Genomic DNA, 18514 nt, shown 5'->3' on the forward strand with positions numbered 1-18514 from the left:
TGTTAAGTTTCAACCCAAGTTTTGCACTCTCCTTCTTCACCTGCAACAAGAGGCTCTTTAGTTCTTCTTCACTTTCTGCCATTAGAGTGGTATCATCTGCGTATCTTAGGTTGTTGATATTTCTTCCGGCAATCTTAATTCCAACTTTTGATTCATCTAGCCCTGCCTTTCTCATGATGTGCTCTGCATATAAGTTAAATAGGCAGGGCGACAGTATACAGCCTTGCCGGACTCCTTTCCCAATTTTGAACCAATCAGTGGTTCCGTGTCCAGTTCTCACTGTTGCTTCTTGACCCGCATATAGGTTTCTCAAGAGACAAATAAGATGGTCTGGTACTCCCATCTCTTTAAGAACTTGCCACAGTTTGTTATGATCCACACAATCAAAGGCTTTAGCATAGTCAATGAAGCAGAAGTAGATGTTTTTCTGGAACTCCCTAGCTTTCTCCATGATCCAGCGTATGTTGGCAATTTGATCTCTAGTTCCTCTGCCTCTTCGAAATCCTGCCTGCACTTCTGGTAGTTCTCGATCCACATACTGCTGAAGTCTAGCTTGTAGGATTTTAAGCATGACTTTACTAGCATGAGAAATGAGTGCAATGGTGCGATAGTTTGAACATTCTTTGGCACTGCCTTTCTTTGGAATTGGAATGTAAACTGATCTTTTCCAATCCTGTGGCCATTGTTGAGTTTTCCAAATTTGCTGGCAAATTGAGTGTAGCACTTTTACTGCATTGTCTTTTAAGATTTTGAATAGCTCAGCTGGAATACTGTCACTTCCACTAGCTTTGTTGTTGCTCAGCTTTTCTAAGGCCCACTTCACTTCACATTCTAGGATGTCTGGCTCAAGGTCAGTGACCACCTCATTGTGATTATCAGGGACGTTAAGCTCATTCTTGTATAGTTCTTCTGTGTAATTTTGCCACCTCTTCTTAATCTCTTCTGCCTCTGTTAGGTCCCTGCCATTTTGGTCCTTTATCATGCCCATTTTTGCATTAAACGTTCCCTTCATTTCTCCAATTTTCTTGAAAAGATCTCTGGTCCTCCCTATTCTATTATTTTCTTCTATTTCTTTGCACTGTTCATTTAAGAAGGCATTCTTATCTCTTCTAGCTATTCTCTGGAATTCTGCATTCAATTGGGTGTATCTTTCTTTTTCTCCCTTGCCTTTCGCTTCCCTCCTTTCCTCAGCTATTTGCAAAGCTTCCTCAGACAGCCATTTTGCTTTCTTGCATTTCTTTTTCTTTGGGATGGTTTTGGTTGCTACCTGTTGTACAATGTCGCGAACCTCTGTCCATAGTTCTTCAGGCACTCTGTCTATCAGATCTAATTCCTTAAATCTATTTGTCACCTCTACTGTATATTCAACAGGGATATGATTTAATTCATACCTGAGTGGCCTAGTGCTTTTCCCTACTTTCTTCAGTTTAAGCCTAAACTTTGCAAGGAGAAGCTCATGGTCTGAGCCACAGTCAGCTCCTGGTCTTGTTTTTACTGACTGTATAGAGCTTCTCCATCTTTGGCTGCAGAGCATATAGTCAATCTGATTTCTGTGTTGACCATCTGGTGATGTCCATGTGTAGAGCCGTCTCTTGGGTTGTTGGAAAAGAGTGTTTGCTATGACCATTGTATTCTCTTGACAGAATTCTATCAGCCTGTGCCCTGCTTCATTTTGCACTCCAAGGCCAAACTTGCCTGTTATTCCAGTTATCTTTTGGCTTCCTACTTTAGCATTCCAATCCCCCATGATGATAAGAACATCATTTTTTGGTGTTAGTTCTATAAGGTGCTGTAGTGCTTCATAGAACTGGTCAATTTCATCCTCTTCAGCACTGGTGGTTGGGGCATAGACCTGGACTACTGTGATATTGAATGGTTTGCCTTGGATTCGAACTGAGATCATTCTGTCATTTTGAGGATTGTATCCCAGTATTGCTTTTCCTACTCTTTTATTGACTATGAAGGCTACTCCATTTCTTCTGAAGGATTCTTGCCCACAGTAGTATACCTGATGGTCATCTGAATTAAATTCACCCATTCCTGTCCATTTTAGTTCGCTGATACCTAAGATGTCAATGTTCAGTCTTGTCATCTCTTGTTTGACCACGTCCAGTTTTCCTTGATTCATGGATCTTACATTCCAGGTTCCTATGGAGAAAAAATCTTTACAGCATCGGACTTTCCTTTCACCACCAGACATATCCACAGCTGAGCGTCCTTTCGGCTTTGGCCCAGTCGCTTCATTCTTTCTGGCGCTACTAGTACTCGCCCTCTGCTCTTCCCCAGTAGCATATTGGACACCTTCCGACCTGAGGGGCTCATCTTCCAGCGTCATATCGTTTTGCCTTTTGGTACTGTCCATAGGGTTTTCATGGCAAAGATACTGGAGTGGTTTGCCATTTCCTTCTCCAGTGGATCACGTTTTGTCAGAACTCTCTGCTATGACCTGTCCGTCTTGGGTGGCCCTGCACGGCATAGCTCATAGCTTCATTGAATTACGCAAGCCCCTTCGCCACGACAAGGCAGTAATCCATGAAGGGGTTCAAATATATAGAAGGCTCTTAAAAGAACAAGTCATTAAAAAAGCTCCAGCAGTTTCTTCTGAGGAAACAGGGCTTGCTCAGTTTTATAGGTTGACCCCCAGTGAACACAGGAAGCGCAGCAGAGATGCAGACAAGGGAGACGGTCCTGGCTCAGAAACCACATAATGCAAAATTCACCTTTGGGATGCAGAGGTTGCATCCGCTCCCACTATGGACCACCGGCAGCTAGAAAAGACACACTAGGGCTCCGCACACAGCTTCCAAAATGCAACTAGGAAACAACCAAGAGAATCCCTGATTACGACGGGTTCTGCAACATTGACCTGGTTAGCCATTAACCCAGTTAATGCCCCTTATTGTTGGCTCTGATAGCACCCAGGAAGCACTGTCCACTCTTCTCATTTTTAATCTTCTTATACTTCTTATAAGATGCATATAAAACATTGTATTATTTGACAGAATATTTACACAGTATTAACTATAGATCGTTAGCACCATGATGATTTAGATAACCCTTTAAAGATTAAGAAAAAAGAGTTTATAGCAATATTAACAATAGTTTCTGGCAGGTGAGTATAAGGTTGTTTAAATTACAGCTGAATGTAACACTGATATGCAATTGAAAAACATTATTTTGTAATACGGTAAGATTTATATCTTAAGCTTAATACTATGTATTAAGCTTTGAATTGTTGATTTGTTGTTGTTTATAAGTATTAGAAAAGAAAAATAAAGCAAAGGTATAGAGGAAGCTGCTTGAAAAACCAGTATTTGGTTTCTATCCCTCGCCTGGCGCCCCTTAAAGGGAGCAGCAATCCAAGCTGAGTCTCCCTTTGCAACTGCGCCCCATTTATGCTGCAGGTCCCTGGCCAGCACCCCCTGCAGCATCCAGCACCCCAAAACAGCCCAGGGATAAAATGCACCCAGTCCCCTCCTTGCTTTGCGAGGAAAGTGAGGAAGCGCAGTGGCAGCGAAGAAGCCACTCATCTCAACTGGGTTCCTACAAAATGCACCATCTAACCCAGCAGGGCCCCAAGAAAGCAGTCTGGGCCCAGAGCTCACAGCTCAGACGGGGAGCCTTTGAGGAGGGGGACGCCTCACCCATGGCCCCCTCAGGAGCGCAAGCCGTGCACCAAGGGGCTCCCGGGGAGGGCTGCACCAGAGCCTCTGCCCTCCTTCTCGTCTGATCATTTCTGCAGATGTGGGCTCAGCTCCCAAACCCACCCACCCTCTGGTCAGGACTTTGGTAACACGGGCAGCCACCCGTCTTGGGGGTGGGGAGTGAGCTCCCCAATCAAACCAGTGCTGCTCTGTAAGGATCAGGTCTGGGGCAGGTGGCACGCACGCGCGGGGAGGGGGGGGGTTAGGTGGCCTGTGACTTGCTCCAGACAAATTATAAATATTACTCTGAAAGAGCTAGAGTAATTGGAATAATTTCAAAATAAAATCATTTTTCAAGCAAAACCTCAAGGCTAGAACAATTTTAATAACGAAATAATTTATTTTCTAACAGTTGAACAATACAGAAGTATACATATACACAGCAAGTTTATCTAAAACATGTAATGTCTAAAAATGCATGTGCTAACTGTAATAAAAAGCACCATTATATGGCCTTGACACAGGATTTGTAATGATGTGGTATTTACATTTGGAAACCAAGTCCTCCCCCCCCTTCCGCTGCTCCCTGCTTAGGCTGTTATAATTTGGAAGACTCCAAAACCAAATTCAAAAGTTCAGAATTGCAAGTGTTGTTCAGAGTGCCTACTTGATGCAGGTTCATAGGTAAATAAAAATGAACAGCACAAAACTAAAACAAGTCAAATTTGGGGGTATGTTAGGAGGGAAGAGCTAGTTTCAACAAAAAACGAGCAGATGGCAGTTGGGGAGAAACAGACTTTTAAGTGTCCTTCAACCAGGCAATGCAGTTAAAATAAAGAAGTTTGCTAAAATAATCTTGATACATACACTTTGTGGCATAAAAAGAAAAATCTTCTGCTGAATAATTTAGGATAGCTATTCTTTCAAACAAAAGCATCATTGATTCATAGTTGTACAATGAAGTTCAAGTAACCATAACAGGAAAAAAAGCCACTTGTGTTAACTGGAAGGGGAAAAAAAAATCTAAGGATGCGACTTACTATTTGTAATTGGGGAACAAATGCATAACTAGATATGTAAAAGCAATATTTGTCCCAATACAGTTAAGTGTCAAAACCTGAATTTGTGACCAAGGGGGCAAAAAGACTCTATGAGTCCCATTATATTGCTGTACATCAGATGCCAAAATTTAATTAGGCAGTGAGCACGTAAAAAATACCCCCCCTCCCGCCCCCACTTCATCCCTCCCAGAGAACACGGAGGGCTCTTTCCTCCGGGCTGTGTTTGTAAACTTCATTGTGGAAATTCAGTTCTAAAGAGAAGCAAGAGAGATTCTGGGTACCCAGAAAGAGAGAAGGGCCCATTGCGGGAACAAAGTGCTAAAATGGCAGCTGGCAGTTGGCACACCCTGCTAATGCCCAGAGCTCTGCAACCTTGCAAGGTGAACATGTTTATGGCACCTAATTACACATTTCAAATAAGTGCTTGGAATTTGAATCAAAAACAGGCATTCACACAAACCCTGGAAAAAAGTTCACAAGATGTGTCTATCAGCACCTTGAAAGCTCTGCTTTATTAAAAAAATACACAGTAATAAAATTTCTGGGTGTTCAACACTCAGGAAAAGATTTACCAGGTAAAGACAATACTTTTGGGACATTTTAGATTGTCACCCTGACAGCCGTGTTTATTTTTGATAAAGAGCACAAATTCTCAATTTCCAACCAAGTGTCCCCTGGATTTACTGTCTACAAAAAAGTTGCTCAGTGCTGCAGTGTTGTGATCTTTTAAATGCGCACACGCACACAAACTTCCAGCTGTAAACACAGATACATACAGAAACACAGCTCCCCATTAATGATCTACAAAATTAATTTTCTGTAGCTTATTACATAATAATGCTGGTGGATCAGTGAATACGGCAGAAAGGCTGGCCACAGCAGAATGTCGCATTTTGAGGGCCCAGTTCACACGTTAACGAGACAGCGGAATCCCTGCTTGCACGACTGTTCCCCAGCACCCTGGCAGCATAAAAAACTCATCTCACTTGACAGGGCAGCTGGTGTGGTGATTCACCCACAGCTACTGAACACCATCCCAAGTGCGTGGGCAGGTTCAGACGTTATGGAGCCTGCATGCAATGGGGCAACTGTCTCAGGGATGGACCAAAGGGAGACAGATTCATGGAGCAGCCAAGACCAGTCCTCACCAAGACATTGGGAGGGGTCCTAAAAGCCTCTAGGACAACTCATTTATTTATTTAGATGTTTTTGAAACATCACACATAGCTTTAATCTAGCTTTTGAAGTTAGTGCATCCTTTATGGAGTTGTAATTATTTTCTGTACCACCCACATTTTGAAAGGACCACATCCAGAAAGTGCAAAGCTCCAATTACTGGTTCGCAATAAGGACAACAAAATAAAACCCCGAAGTACTTTACCGAAGAAGAGAATGGTTACGCCCCTCCAAAATTTATTTTCTCAAATCCACTATGGATATATCTGCAGCTTCCATTTATTCAGAGGGGGAGTGCTCCTAGCCAGGAGAGGTCTGAAGCAAGCTGTGCCCAGTAACTCACGAAAGGCACAATAAAAAAAACGACACACCACATAGTATACTAAATTTACCCTATCAAATGCCTTCCAAATCAAAGGCTACTTTGAACTCTAAGATGACAACATGGAGTTGAATTTGAGAGGCAATTTTATGCATTAAACTTATTAACCGATAGAGAAACTCAAAGCCCTCTGGTAAGAGACCTTACAAATCGAGGGGACTCAAACTGCACGCTGGGGGAGCTCGGTCTCTGAAGGGTTTTCAGCAGGGACTGCTAGATGCAAGCCAGCTGCCAGACTGATGCAGGAAAGTCTCCAACAAGAAAGAGGTCAAGTCAGCAGGACATCTGAGAATTCCAGCTCACCTTCCTTCTATTTTGTTTCATTTCAAGACAGCGCCAAGAAATTGACATGGAGATCTTTAGCCACCCACTCACCCCACTTCCCATCTCAAAAACTGACTTTCTTAAAATATATGCATTTTCTTATTATTTGCTTGGGTATCTGGGAGTGGATACAAGCAAACACGGAATTCATAGTAAAGCGCAACTTGCCACAAAGCCCTTTGAGAGTGAAGTGAGAGGAAGTTGCTTGACTGCCTCTCTGACAGTCTGCAAGTGCCAGGGAGGAACCCTTGTTGGAAGTCACTGGCAGCCGATTAACTGGGCGGTGCAAAGCAAAAAGAAGGAAGCTTCCTTAGACCTCGACATACAAAGTTTCCTAATCATCTACAAAAGCACAAAATCATAAGAATAGTACATCAGATTGATATAAAAATGAATAAATACTATTTATAGACCACATTATGTACATTTGCATGTGCTCTACTTAGCTTAAATGAAAAATGCTGCGGATGTCAAGAGTGCAGAGACAGGGCAAAAAGGGGCAGAGAAGAGTTCCAACGTCCAAAATCCAGACGCAAAACCACACACGGCACATCGGTGTGTGTGTGTGTGTGTGTGTGTCCCAAAGGATTTCAACTGGTAAAAGAAGTGCAAGGATGCCAAGAGGGCACCATGAAATTCCTTTGGGGCAGTCTCCTCAGCCATTAATGGAAAGCTAGCGCAGCTAACTTTGTCACTCGGTTATTGCTGATTTTTTAAGGAAACAGGTGGGGCTAGTACCAAGTATACAAACGAGGCATCATAATTCATTTGTGCTAAAGGGGTTGAGATCAGCTTTGTTCATCTCTCTGAGGTAGAAAGAAATTGTCCCAGAGACAAAAAGCAACTCAGCAGCCTGAAGAGCTGCTAGCAACAAAAGGAACATGCAGCTGTCAATGCAAAGACGACATAATCAAGATTGCACAAGCGTAGTATTTGGTCATCTGACGTGAAAATATAGAGATGCGCTGAAGCCAAGGCCTCCTAGCAGGATAGGCTGCTCAAAGAGAAAACCACCCCCAACTCCCATTTAGAGCCTCCAGTACAATTCCACCCGGCCGGCTCTTCTTCTGTCAAACTTAGTTAGTCCCTTAGTTACCTTTCTCAACCCTATGTCCAACCTCAGGTTGGCTACTTTATTACTATAATGACTTGGGACATTTCAGAATAATTTTTGAACAGTGACTGGAAAGATTCACTGCAATTCCCTAACAACCAGATGCTCTTTCAAACCTGTCTTATCATTTTTAACTTCTGCCTGCTACTGTGATACAACGAATGTCCCAAAAAAAAAAAAAAAGGTAGGGTTCCTGCTACAGTGGTCATGCCTGAAGACTACTCCGGGTTTTGTTTCCAAACAACATATATCACCATCTGCCCTACTACCTCGGGGTGAAGATCTTCACCCAGAATATTAAGCAACTGCAGCACAGGCCCAAAACACGTATATTGCTATTACTGCAACAATATTCTGGGTGCTAAGAATTCTGGCTGGAATGTTCAGTCTCACAGAGATGAATTTACTGAAAGACAAGAGAAGCTAGTGGAGGCCAGCAGGTGTGTGCTCCAGGGAGGAACTTGTAACCCACAACACCATGCACTGTTTTCAGACTTGGGCAAAGCAGATTTTGGTAATGTTGATGGTACAAGAAGTTTACGTGCAAGAGAATTGTGGAGCAGTCCAACATACTACCTAGCAAAATCCAAGAAGGAAACAGCAGTGGGAAGGGAAGGGAGGGGACGCTACTGGCTCCTTATAGGCTGAGGCAGGCCTTAAGATTGTTCTGCAGCTTTATTCTCTTAATGCCAGCGCTTGAATAACCCTCATCACTGCACAGGCTTTGCAAGCTGCCCCTCTCGTCTGAATCGCTTGGGCTGCTGCTGCTGCTCCAGTCGAGGTCCCCGGTGAGATAGTCTGTGCTTTCCACGTCCACATCAATTTCTTCTGCAACAGAAAGCAAGATCAGTTAGAGTCTCTCCTTGAAGGGGATAGGCGGTTTAGAAATGTGAAATATAAATAAATAAGAACTTTTTGACACAGCAACGCATGTTGGAGCTTGAAAGCGCACACACCTTCACAAGCACTGATCAGCATTTCCTCACCTCTGTCTGAATCTGACCGATCCGAAGAAACTGTTGATCCGATACTGTCCATTCGTATACGCTCAATACCCAGTTTCTCCAGCTGCCTTTTCAGATGCCGCTGTTCTCGTTGCAACTGATCTATTTGGTGTATTGCTTTTCTGTCATAATCTTCAAGTTTCTGTGGAAGAAAACGGGCAATGGTGGGTCCCCGAGTATTAAACATTCAATGTGAAAGCCAATAGCTTTCATCAGAGGAGGGAACTAGTTCAAGGGCAGCTAACTAGCCTTAGCAATTATCTCTTCCTTTCGTGCCATTTTACTTTTGTTTTCACATCTGTTTTGAAGTACATTTTAAGGTGGAATCTTTTGCACCAGCGTGTCATGATCTACTTAAAAATGTACTCCAAGGCTTAAAGTTGGAATGTGCTCCTCAAATCTGACATTAATTTTAACTGAAATGTCAAACATTTTATTTTTTCTCCGTTATAAGCATGATAGCTTTAACTCACCTTTATGTGCAATTTAGCTTTTGTTAGTAAACTCAATGTAGTATGTCTATTGGATTCTGGCCCAAGGGGCACCAGCCCTTTAAGCTTCTCCAGACACAATCGCAGATGAGCACGCCTGTTAAACAAAATTATGTATATGTTATCAGAAAGATTTATTATAGGTACTTACGTATTTTATTAACACATATCTAAGATGGACATTGACAAAATTCAATTACTGATTTGTAATTATTTCACCCCAGTCCAAATTTTGAACAAGAACAATAAATTCAGGAAGATAAACTTTTCAGATGTACTCTGGCATAAGAAAAGCTACAAATTCAATCTTAAGGTTTTCCATAGATTAAGGAATCATAACCAGTGCTATTGAAACTACAGACCAGTACACATATTCACATTTTAATTAATGCCCCTAAGAGTCAGCTCTATCTCATCCAATCATGCAGCAAAGTCTGTTGTGTGTGCATTTTAATTAGAGCTGGTAAAGATAAAGATATACATTTGCTTAGATTGTTGCATGCAGCAGAACAGCTCACTTGAGATTATTATCTGTTTAATAAAACCAAAAAGATTATCTATTTAACAAAGCCAATGTTTAGTTTTAGAATTCTCCAATTAAAGGTGACAGGATTTCTTTCTTTACAAAAAAACAACTACACATTTCTGGTGGATGGGAATCTAATAAATTATCCACATGTTGCTCTCCACTTCACCGTATGCTCTGGGTGCTATTCCAGAGGGATGTGTAGTTCTACAAATCCATTTTAAAACTTTTTCTCAAATTGTTACTTGCATCTATTTTAGTCAAATTTTTAGGTATTTGCAATGAAAACAAAGTTCGGCAGCTAGGAAAAGGCTGTTGCCCCAACAATTCCAACCAGCCGTTGCTTTCCAGCATCTCAAGTAAGAAATTCTATCTTTTACTTGATATTTTCTTAGCTAAAGATGCAAGAAGCTGACCATGAGTTCCCTTTATGTAAACCATCTTTTGAATGATTGCTTTCTTTACTTGAAATAAATAATACCCACATCCGAATGCTAATGTTTGTCATTACAATTTTTCTGCTAAATTAAAAGGGAAGCTGGCCTCGTAGTCACCAAGCTGGAGAGCGAAAGGGAAAATGCACCTTCATGAGAATAACCTGGTGCAGAACAGGACCGGGTAGGGTTACTCGTCCTGGGGGGGGGGGGGAAGAAACGGGCTTTCATGTTTAGTATTAAAAGCTGGAAGACCAAATTAGCTATTTCTTTAGTATGGAGACAGAGAGGTAGGAAAATGAAAAATAAGAGCATTACAGGCAGTCCTCGACTTACAATCATTAGTTTACAGACTGTTTGAAATTAGGGTACAAGAAGTGACTTGCGACCATTTTTCACACTTGCGACTGTTGCAGCATCCCTGTGATCAAGATCAGGAAGCTTGGCAACTGGCATGTCTTTGTGACGGTTGCAGCGTCCCGGGGTCACGCCGTCACTTTTTGCGACCTTCTGACAAACCAAGTCAACGGGGAAGCCAGATTCACCTAACAACCATATGACTAACTTAACAACTGCAGTGATTCACTTAAAATCTGTGGCAAGGAAGGTTGTAAAATGGGGCAAAACTCACTTAACTGCCATCTTGCTTAGCGGCAGAAAGTTTATGCTCAATTGTGGTCATAAGTTGAGAATTACCTGTATACGTTTTTAAAGGCATTTAATATATTCAAGAAAAAAAATACTAGCACAATATACTAACAAAAATATCTTGCTGCCTGACTTACATCTATCAAAGCTATGCATTGTATTTACTGAAAAGGCAGGAGGATGAGAAAAAAAATCATATATAGCATGGGCGTCAGACTCGATCGCGTCACATGACATATCTTGACCCACTGTGACATTTTTTTTGCCTTTGTGGAGCTGGGGCGGGTGTGGCTCACACGTGACGCATCCAGCCCGCAGGCCGCCAGTTTGACACCCCAGATATATGGCATCTGTGAAGGGAAGCCACAGGTAAGGAGAGGGGACCATAATGTATCTAAAGGGTATCAAGAGGTGATTGCTAGGGATTAAAATTTCATACGGTGGAATCACCAGACACAGCTGCTTTCCAGATGCAATTATGAGCAGGCATAGTGTATGTAGTTAATCTGCAACAGGATGAAAAGTTGTCCATTTATCCAATTTCTGCTATTATTAAGATGCAGCAGAATGGCAGCTACTGGCTGAAATATTTGCCACTGATAAATTTCAAATTTATTCAGCGATACAAGCTCTGCTACAGTCTGTTCTCTAATTAAGATTAAATGTGACAATGCTTAAACATTGAACCACTTTTCACACTTAAAGGGTTGAAGTTAAAAGAGGTTCAATGTTTAAGCATGCTTTCTAGAAATTTGTTTATTAAACTTATATGCTGTTCATCTTTCGTTGAGGTCTCTAAGCAACTTACAATCAATAAAAGCAACAACATGAAAGAAAATAATAAGTAGTAACAGTAAAATTGGTTTAAAATTGACAAAGATGGGAAGAAAGGGGACAAGCTGCACGCAGCTGTCTTAGTCCATTGTGGATTGCAAAGATTACATATTTTCCTTTACCATCTCATTTCTGTAGCCTATTATTTAAATCATCTTTGCCTCTGTTCTAGATAAGCTAACTACTAGTAGTTTAGCTAAGCTACTATATTGGCCTAAGCCACTTCAGAATTCTACCTAGGTATTTATAAAATTTATATGATGCTCATCTCACTATCAAGTGACACTGGGTGGTACATCAAGATGGACCAGTTTTAAATACTAAATATTAAAAGACAAGAGGGAACACTAACAGCAATACAAGGTTTCAAACCTAAAACAGTCACCTCAGCCTGCCACTGTTTTGAATTCTGGATTGTATTTTAATGTTTATAAATCTTGTAATTCAGAAAACACTTTGAGACTCCATAATCTATAAATATGATTAAAGTAGCCAACTTGCTTATTCATAGTGCAGAGCAATCTGCAATAAGCTTCAAGAAGCATCATAGAGAGGCTGATGTCACACCTGCCTTGTCCAGACCACATGGATATTGTTTTCACACTATTCATGTGACACCAATCCTGCAGGCACTCTTTCTTTTAAAAATTGTAAGAAACAAACATGAGCATCTCATGTGGGCATTAGATTTCAAGAACATACATCCACAACATTTCTTAAACTTAACTTTTGTTAATTTAAGAATGCTGGAAAGTACTCCTGACCAAAAAAGAGCATCCAACTGTAGATGTCTTATAAATCATATAACACATCGCATCCCACCAGGCTCAAGGTTGACTCAGCCTTCCATCCTTCCGAGGAAGGTAAAATGAGGACCCAGATTGTTGGGGGCAATTAAGCTGACTTTGTAATAATGCCGCTTGGGTGTGTGTGTGAAAGCCCTAATAAGCAGGCATATACATAGAATGAAGGCTACTGCTAAGCTTGTAAGCCGCCCTGAGTCTTCGGAGAAGGGCGGGATATAAATGGAATTTTAAAAAAAATGCACAATGGAGCATAATTTATGTTCTTTCAACTTCTACCGATTCTAAGGGAGAAAATAAAAGATGTGCTTAGATCTGCCTTGGATAGAAGAACTGAACTTGAGATCAGGCTGCATGACTCAGAACTGAAATTCAGAAGTTATTTTATCAGGTCATGATTCTACTATTTAAACAACTGGGTTTTACTAAATGTAATTAATGGTCAGACAAGTTTACTAATACTTAATGAAGATCATTTCTATAAAAAGTACTACAATTTGTACTTTATTCCATGTTTAACTGAGCAAGCAGAAGAAGCTTTATGTTTCAATTGGAAAATTTTATTAACAAAATTCCTAAAACTGTGATTCTTCAAACATAAAATTGGAATGAAATGTTTTTGTTAGAATAATAACGGAAAGTGGACTGTCAATCATGAAATAAACTGAGAGTCCCCTAATTAAAAGTGGCAGATGCAACTCAGGTCAATAATAATAAGTTGGTTTAGCTGGCTTTTAAGTGTTGTGCCATAAATTCGTACAAGTCCTCTCACTATTATTTTTGTATTACAAACAAAATGAATGTGAAAAGGACTTTAAATGAAACTTTCTAAAGAAAAGGAAATAAGAATTGCAAGCCGGATAAAAATTCAGGCCTTCTAATATTCTGTTTCCTCAGTAATCAGCCTAGCCAGGAAGCCCACAGACCCGAGCCCCTATTTCATTCTCCAGGTAGTGACGCTGAAAGAGAATGCAGTTTGTGACCCAACGCCTAATAAGTAGCAAGGAGGGGGAAGAGAGCAGCAGCTATTAGCCTTGATCACCCATAGTCTGAATTGCTCAGGATTTCCCGTTTTATTTTTATTAACCTCTGCAAAATTGCTTTTTATACCAACCTACTTCTAAATGTTTAATAGTTTGAAAAAAGACTCAGGGAAAGCTATGTTCCAATAAATATACACATGAATATTACACTCTGGCTTCAAAGAATTTTAGTAGAAGTGTACGAGTTTTCATTTGTGGTTAAGTGTTAACTAAATATCCACTACCCAGCTGCTCTCATGTTTATACTATCTAGCAATCCAAGAAAAACATGCAAGTAATCTTTAACAAACACATTCAGATGAGAAACTAATGTCACCAAGCTGAAAGTCTTAAATTTAACTTTAGATGCCATTTGTGCCAACCAACACAGAGGAACAATTTTATATAGAAATGCTACACTGGTTTGCAACAATAAACTTGGTTCTCTTCCTGAAGTACCACACTCCAGACTGTTTAATATATAAACAAGGGTCAGTTTTGAGTAGCAACAATAATCAAACCACAAACTCTTTCTTATGGTGAGGGATGTAGTATGTCAACTGGAAACGCTTACTGAAATTCTGACTTTAGGGTAGGATACTATTCATCAGATCAAGGTTAGAGTTAAATGCTACTAGCTCCTTACTATCAGAATAATAAAAGTTGAAAGAGTTTGGTTCCACTATTTTTGTTTCCAGTGACAAAACATCCAGCATAAATGGCCCCTTTAAAAAGAAGTAACAATCAATATTGCAAAGGATTAAGGCCACCAACATAAACATTTGTCAATTCTACTTAATGGAGATCAGCAGCCAGAAAAACTAGATTTGCACTGTTGTAATTTGCTTCAACACAGTATGGTATTAGTTTAAGGATGCTTCTAGAATTTAAATATAAACTGTTTCTGAAACACTTACCTATTCTTCTCCATTTCATTGTGTGTTGATCTTAAAGAGAAAAAAGAGGATCAATTAGTTAGCAACTATGGAATAAACATGCATTGATAAAAACTAAATATACACAATAATTTCTACTAAATTGCCACTGCTAGTATTTATTTATATCCTGACTTTTCTTTAGGAATTCATGATGGCACTTTTCTCTCCCTTATTTCCCTAAAAGAAGCACTAAATGAGGCAGGTGGGCTGAGGGAGAAAGGCCCAATTATCCACCGAGAGCTAGGATCACACTAGTGCTAGTCCAATTTAAGACTATACCACAGTGGTCTCATTACGCCTACAAAATCTTATAACCGTTAATGATCACATCGAGTACTCCAGCTATATTACCACCCCCCCCATTTAACTGCAATCCCATATTACTTGATTTAGTACGCAAGACTTGTAGTCTCTGAATTTACAATATTCCAGACTTTTTTTTTACTATTTTAGATTGCCACAGTAGGACTGAACCAATCTATAGCCTCCCAATATTAATTGGAAAACCATCTCATGAACAGTTAAACTATTTTTTAAAAATTATTTTGCTAATTACTATTATTAATAAAGATATGCTACTAACGTATCATTGGAAAATATTGCAGAAATTACCTCACTACACTAAATGCCTCTCAAGATTTTATCTGTGCTTCTGAATGGTGACTGAGTAATTATGTAGAAAAACATTTTCTTAAGGTCGGCTGAGCAAGTCCCTGAATTTCCTAAGGTCCCCGAGGAATAGAAGCAACCCATTCTCCATAATGCCTGGTCACTGGCTGTGCTGGCTGGAATTTTGACTTTTCCCAACATATTATTAAAAACACCTGAAAACTACTCCTAGTTTTGTACAATAGTATTTTACTTTGCATGAAGTTACTAATTTTGTAATTATTTTGGTTAAGGCTTTTATACTATTAACATAGCCCATATGTTTTTTTTAAAAACCTAAATGGTTAGTTTTATCAAAGGACTATACATTTCAGTCTCAGCTCTTACATGGCATCGTACAATTTCACACATAAAATAAAAGGGATGTACTTCTTGGAAAAACTGCATCCCAAGTATGTTTCAAGTAAAAGAGTGAGATAAGGGGAAAGAGAAACAGAAGACAGAGGGCTAACCCTGAAATTTCATTCTCCACTTCCTGTGCCATTCTCAAAGGACAGAAAACATTACGTATTCATCTCGAGGCCGCTAACCACGGACATCAAGGGTGACGTGCTTTGCTGTTCTTTAGCTATGCTGGAAAACAGGCAGCCTGAATGAAGCTCGTCCTCAGTTTTGCACATGGAACTGAAACACCAAAATTAGCTTTAACCCTTAGCGATCTCTAAAAAGCAACAAACCCTCAACCAAAGCTAAATTTGCTTTTTAGTTCAGAGGTTTGCTCCAGAGGTTTGCAGTTGTCTCCAGATGTTAACTCTAAGCCAATGAGCACCGAGAGCCACGGTGGCGCAGTGGTTAGAAAGCAGCATTGCAGGCTAATTCTGCTGACTGCCGATGGCCAGCAGTTCGAATGTCCCACGCTCAAGGTTGACTCAGCCTTCCAAGGTCAGTAAAATGAGGACCCAGATTGTTGGGGGCAAGATGCCGACTCTGCAAAGCACTTAGAGAGGGCTGCCGTCTAGGGAGAACATTGTGTAAGGCTTTTAAAGGGGATAGGAAACTGATTGGCATGGAGTCATTAGTGCCAAAAAGTTCTGTTACTTTGTATTGTAATAATTAACTGCAGTATTATCTGTTGTCATTTAGATTCTGTATATCATGTGTTGGATATCATACCTGGGCCAGTCAGTTAGTAGATGGAAGGGAACAATTAAATAATTTAACTCTATGTTGCCCTCTAGTAAATGTCCATATTTCTGCAGCTAATATTGGTACACAGCAGCTCTATTTAAAGTACTCTGAGCACTTAAAAAAAGTACAGGATATAAATGTATCTTGCAAGCTATGACAGTTTTAAAAATTGAACATGAATTATAGGAATTACCATTCTTTTTATCAGAAACCTTATCTCTCATGGATGGTAGCACAAAAACCACTCCCATCTGTGATCATTATTTGTTCATGGATTCTAATAAGGGAAACGTCATCTCAGTAGGAATGACTGAGGTGGGAGGAAATTAAAATCTTTTCTAGCAAGATAGCTGTTTCTTGCTTCCTTCCTGCTTAGCAGATGGCTGAGTAGTTGGAAAAGAGACAAAGTAGGAATAACTCTGAAGGCAAATATGGTCACTGAACTATCTAGCAGCACTAAATTAAATGGCAACGTTGGTTTACATGACACTAAATTAGCCCAAATATTGGTTGAGTGGTTTGGAGTTTGGCATCTCATGCAAACTCTGTCCTTTGTCCTAATGAGTGTATCACAGTAAGGCTCTAACATACTTCATTTGTTTGAGCACGGCATATCGCATGAGAACAATTGGGTTTTGTTACCCTGAATTTAATGCGCTGTGAGAATTCACCCAAGTAGTACTAGGGACAGGATAGAAAATACCAAAGATGTACTATAATTTATTTTATTTTTTTATTTTAATTCCATTTATATCCCGCCCTTCTCCGAAGACTCAGGGCGGCTTACAAGCTTAGCAGTAGCCTTCATTCTATGTATATGCCTGCTTATTAGGGCTTTCACACAAACCCCAAGCGGCATTATTACAAAGTCAGCTTATTGCCCCCAACAATCTGGGTCCCAAGCATTTCCCCTTAAAAGTAAATCTTCCTTTTTCAATATAGATTTCATCTTGAACATGCTTTCACTAGAAACGAGGGTTCAAGTACTTTGAAAAACAACAGACTTCGAAGAAGCTAAATTTCTAACAAACGTGATCTCAAGATCATCGAATACTTTTCTGAAATGGTGTCTCAAGAAGCACCACAGGCACTGAAGAGATCTCATCGTAGCCTACTGAAGACGTCAACAGGAAGGAGGAAGTCGGGCTACGTTTCGATACATTATTCTCAGAACGGCAACCCTCAATCCACAACCAAAAAGAAACAGAAAGGGAAGAGAAAGGCATCGGCTATCCAATCGCCTCCACAAAAGCGGGACTTCAACGGAAGCTTTAAGGAAGACTCACAGCTCGGCGACTCGGATGCGTGGACAGCCAGAGCGGCCTAGCGGCGGAAGGTGCCGGGCGGCCTGCAGGCCCGTTTAAGGCAGGCAAGACAGCCGGGAGGGGGAAGGGCTCCCAAGGAAACGGCCGGGACTTGGCCCCGCAAGCCAGGCCTGGACCGAGGAGCCGCCTTGGCCACGATGACAGCCGGGCGACTCTGGCCGGCCCTCCGCCCGACGCGCTCCTCGGGCGCCGCTGGAGGGGGGGGAACGGACGGGGGGGGGCTTGGCGCGTTCGCCGCCTTGAGCCGGAGGTGGAAAAAGCGGCGGGGGGGGGGAGACGGGGGGGGGCTGAGAAAATAGCATCCTCCTGACCTGCTGCCGCCGCCGCCGCCGCCTCTCTTGGGCCTGCTCCTCCTCTTCGAGGCCTCTCTTTCCTTCGCGCTGTAGGGCAGCAGGGAAGCGTAGCCGTGATCGGCTTCTGCGGAGAAAAGCCGGCGGGGCCCGGCGGTTAGTAAGCCGCGTCTCCTTTGTCTCCGGCCCTCGCGCGCCGCGGAGCTGCCGTTGCGCCTCGGCCGGGCGGCCACGACGCCCCCCGGGGTCCGCGGAGGAGGGGGGGGGCTGGGAGGCCCCGGGGAGCGGCCCGCGCGGCCCCACCGTCCCTCCCCTCGGGGGGAAGAGCCGCGGCGGCCTCCCTGCCGGAGGCGCTTTGTTCCCGGGGCGGCCTACCTCGCTCGCGGCGCTCCAGGAACTCGGCCGCCTCCAGCAGCATCTGGATGTTCTCGCACACCTGCGCGGCACCCGCCATTTTGCGCCGCGCCGCGCTGGCCGGCTCGTCTCCGCTTCTCCGCTACGACGCCGCCGCTGCCCCGGCGCCCGTCTGTTTACCCCACCTCAGCCTGACAGACTCGGCGCGGCCAAGCCCGCCCCTCGCCACCGCAGCCCAACCCGCTGCCCGCCCAGCGCGGCCACGATTGGGCGTCAGGCGCTGCTTCCGCTCGCCCTCTTCTCCGATTGGTCCTTCGCGGAACAGAAAAGCCCAATCAACTCTGTCT

At 42.1% G+C, this 18514-nt stretch overlaps 1 protein-coding gene across 1 annotated transcript; it reads right to left on the reverse strand.

The window, feature by feature from the left end:
- Window positions 1-5190: 5190 nt before the first annotated feature.
- MXD1 (MAX dimerization protein 1) lies at window positions 5191-18386 on the reverse strand. Its single transcript, XM_081333789.1, has 6 exons — window positions 18189-18386; window positions 17835-17940; window positions 14381-14410; window positions 9179-9293; window positions 8688-8847; window positions 5191-8529 (listed from the first exon to the last, which is right to left on the reverse strand). The coding sequence occupies exons 1-6, from the start codon at window positions 18265-18267 to the stop codon at window positions 8339-8341; spliced, it is 681 nt and encodes a 226-aa protein (XP_081189915.1). The 5' UTR covers window positions 18268-18386; the 3' UTR covers window positions 5191-8338.
- Between the last annotated feature and the right edge of the window lie 128 nt (window positions 18387-18514).

This window comes from Vipera berus, assembly GCF_964194415.1.
Source record: "Vipera berus genome assembly, chromosome: 8".
NCBI lineage: Eukaryota > Metazoa > Chordata > Lepidosauria > Squamata > Viperidae > Vipera > Vipera berus.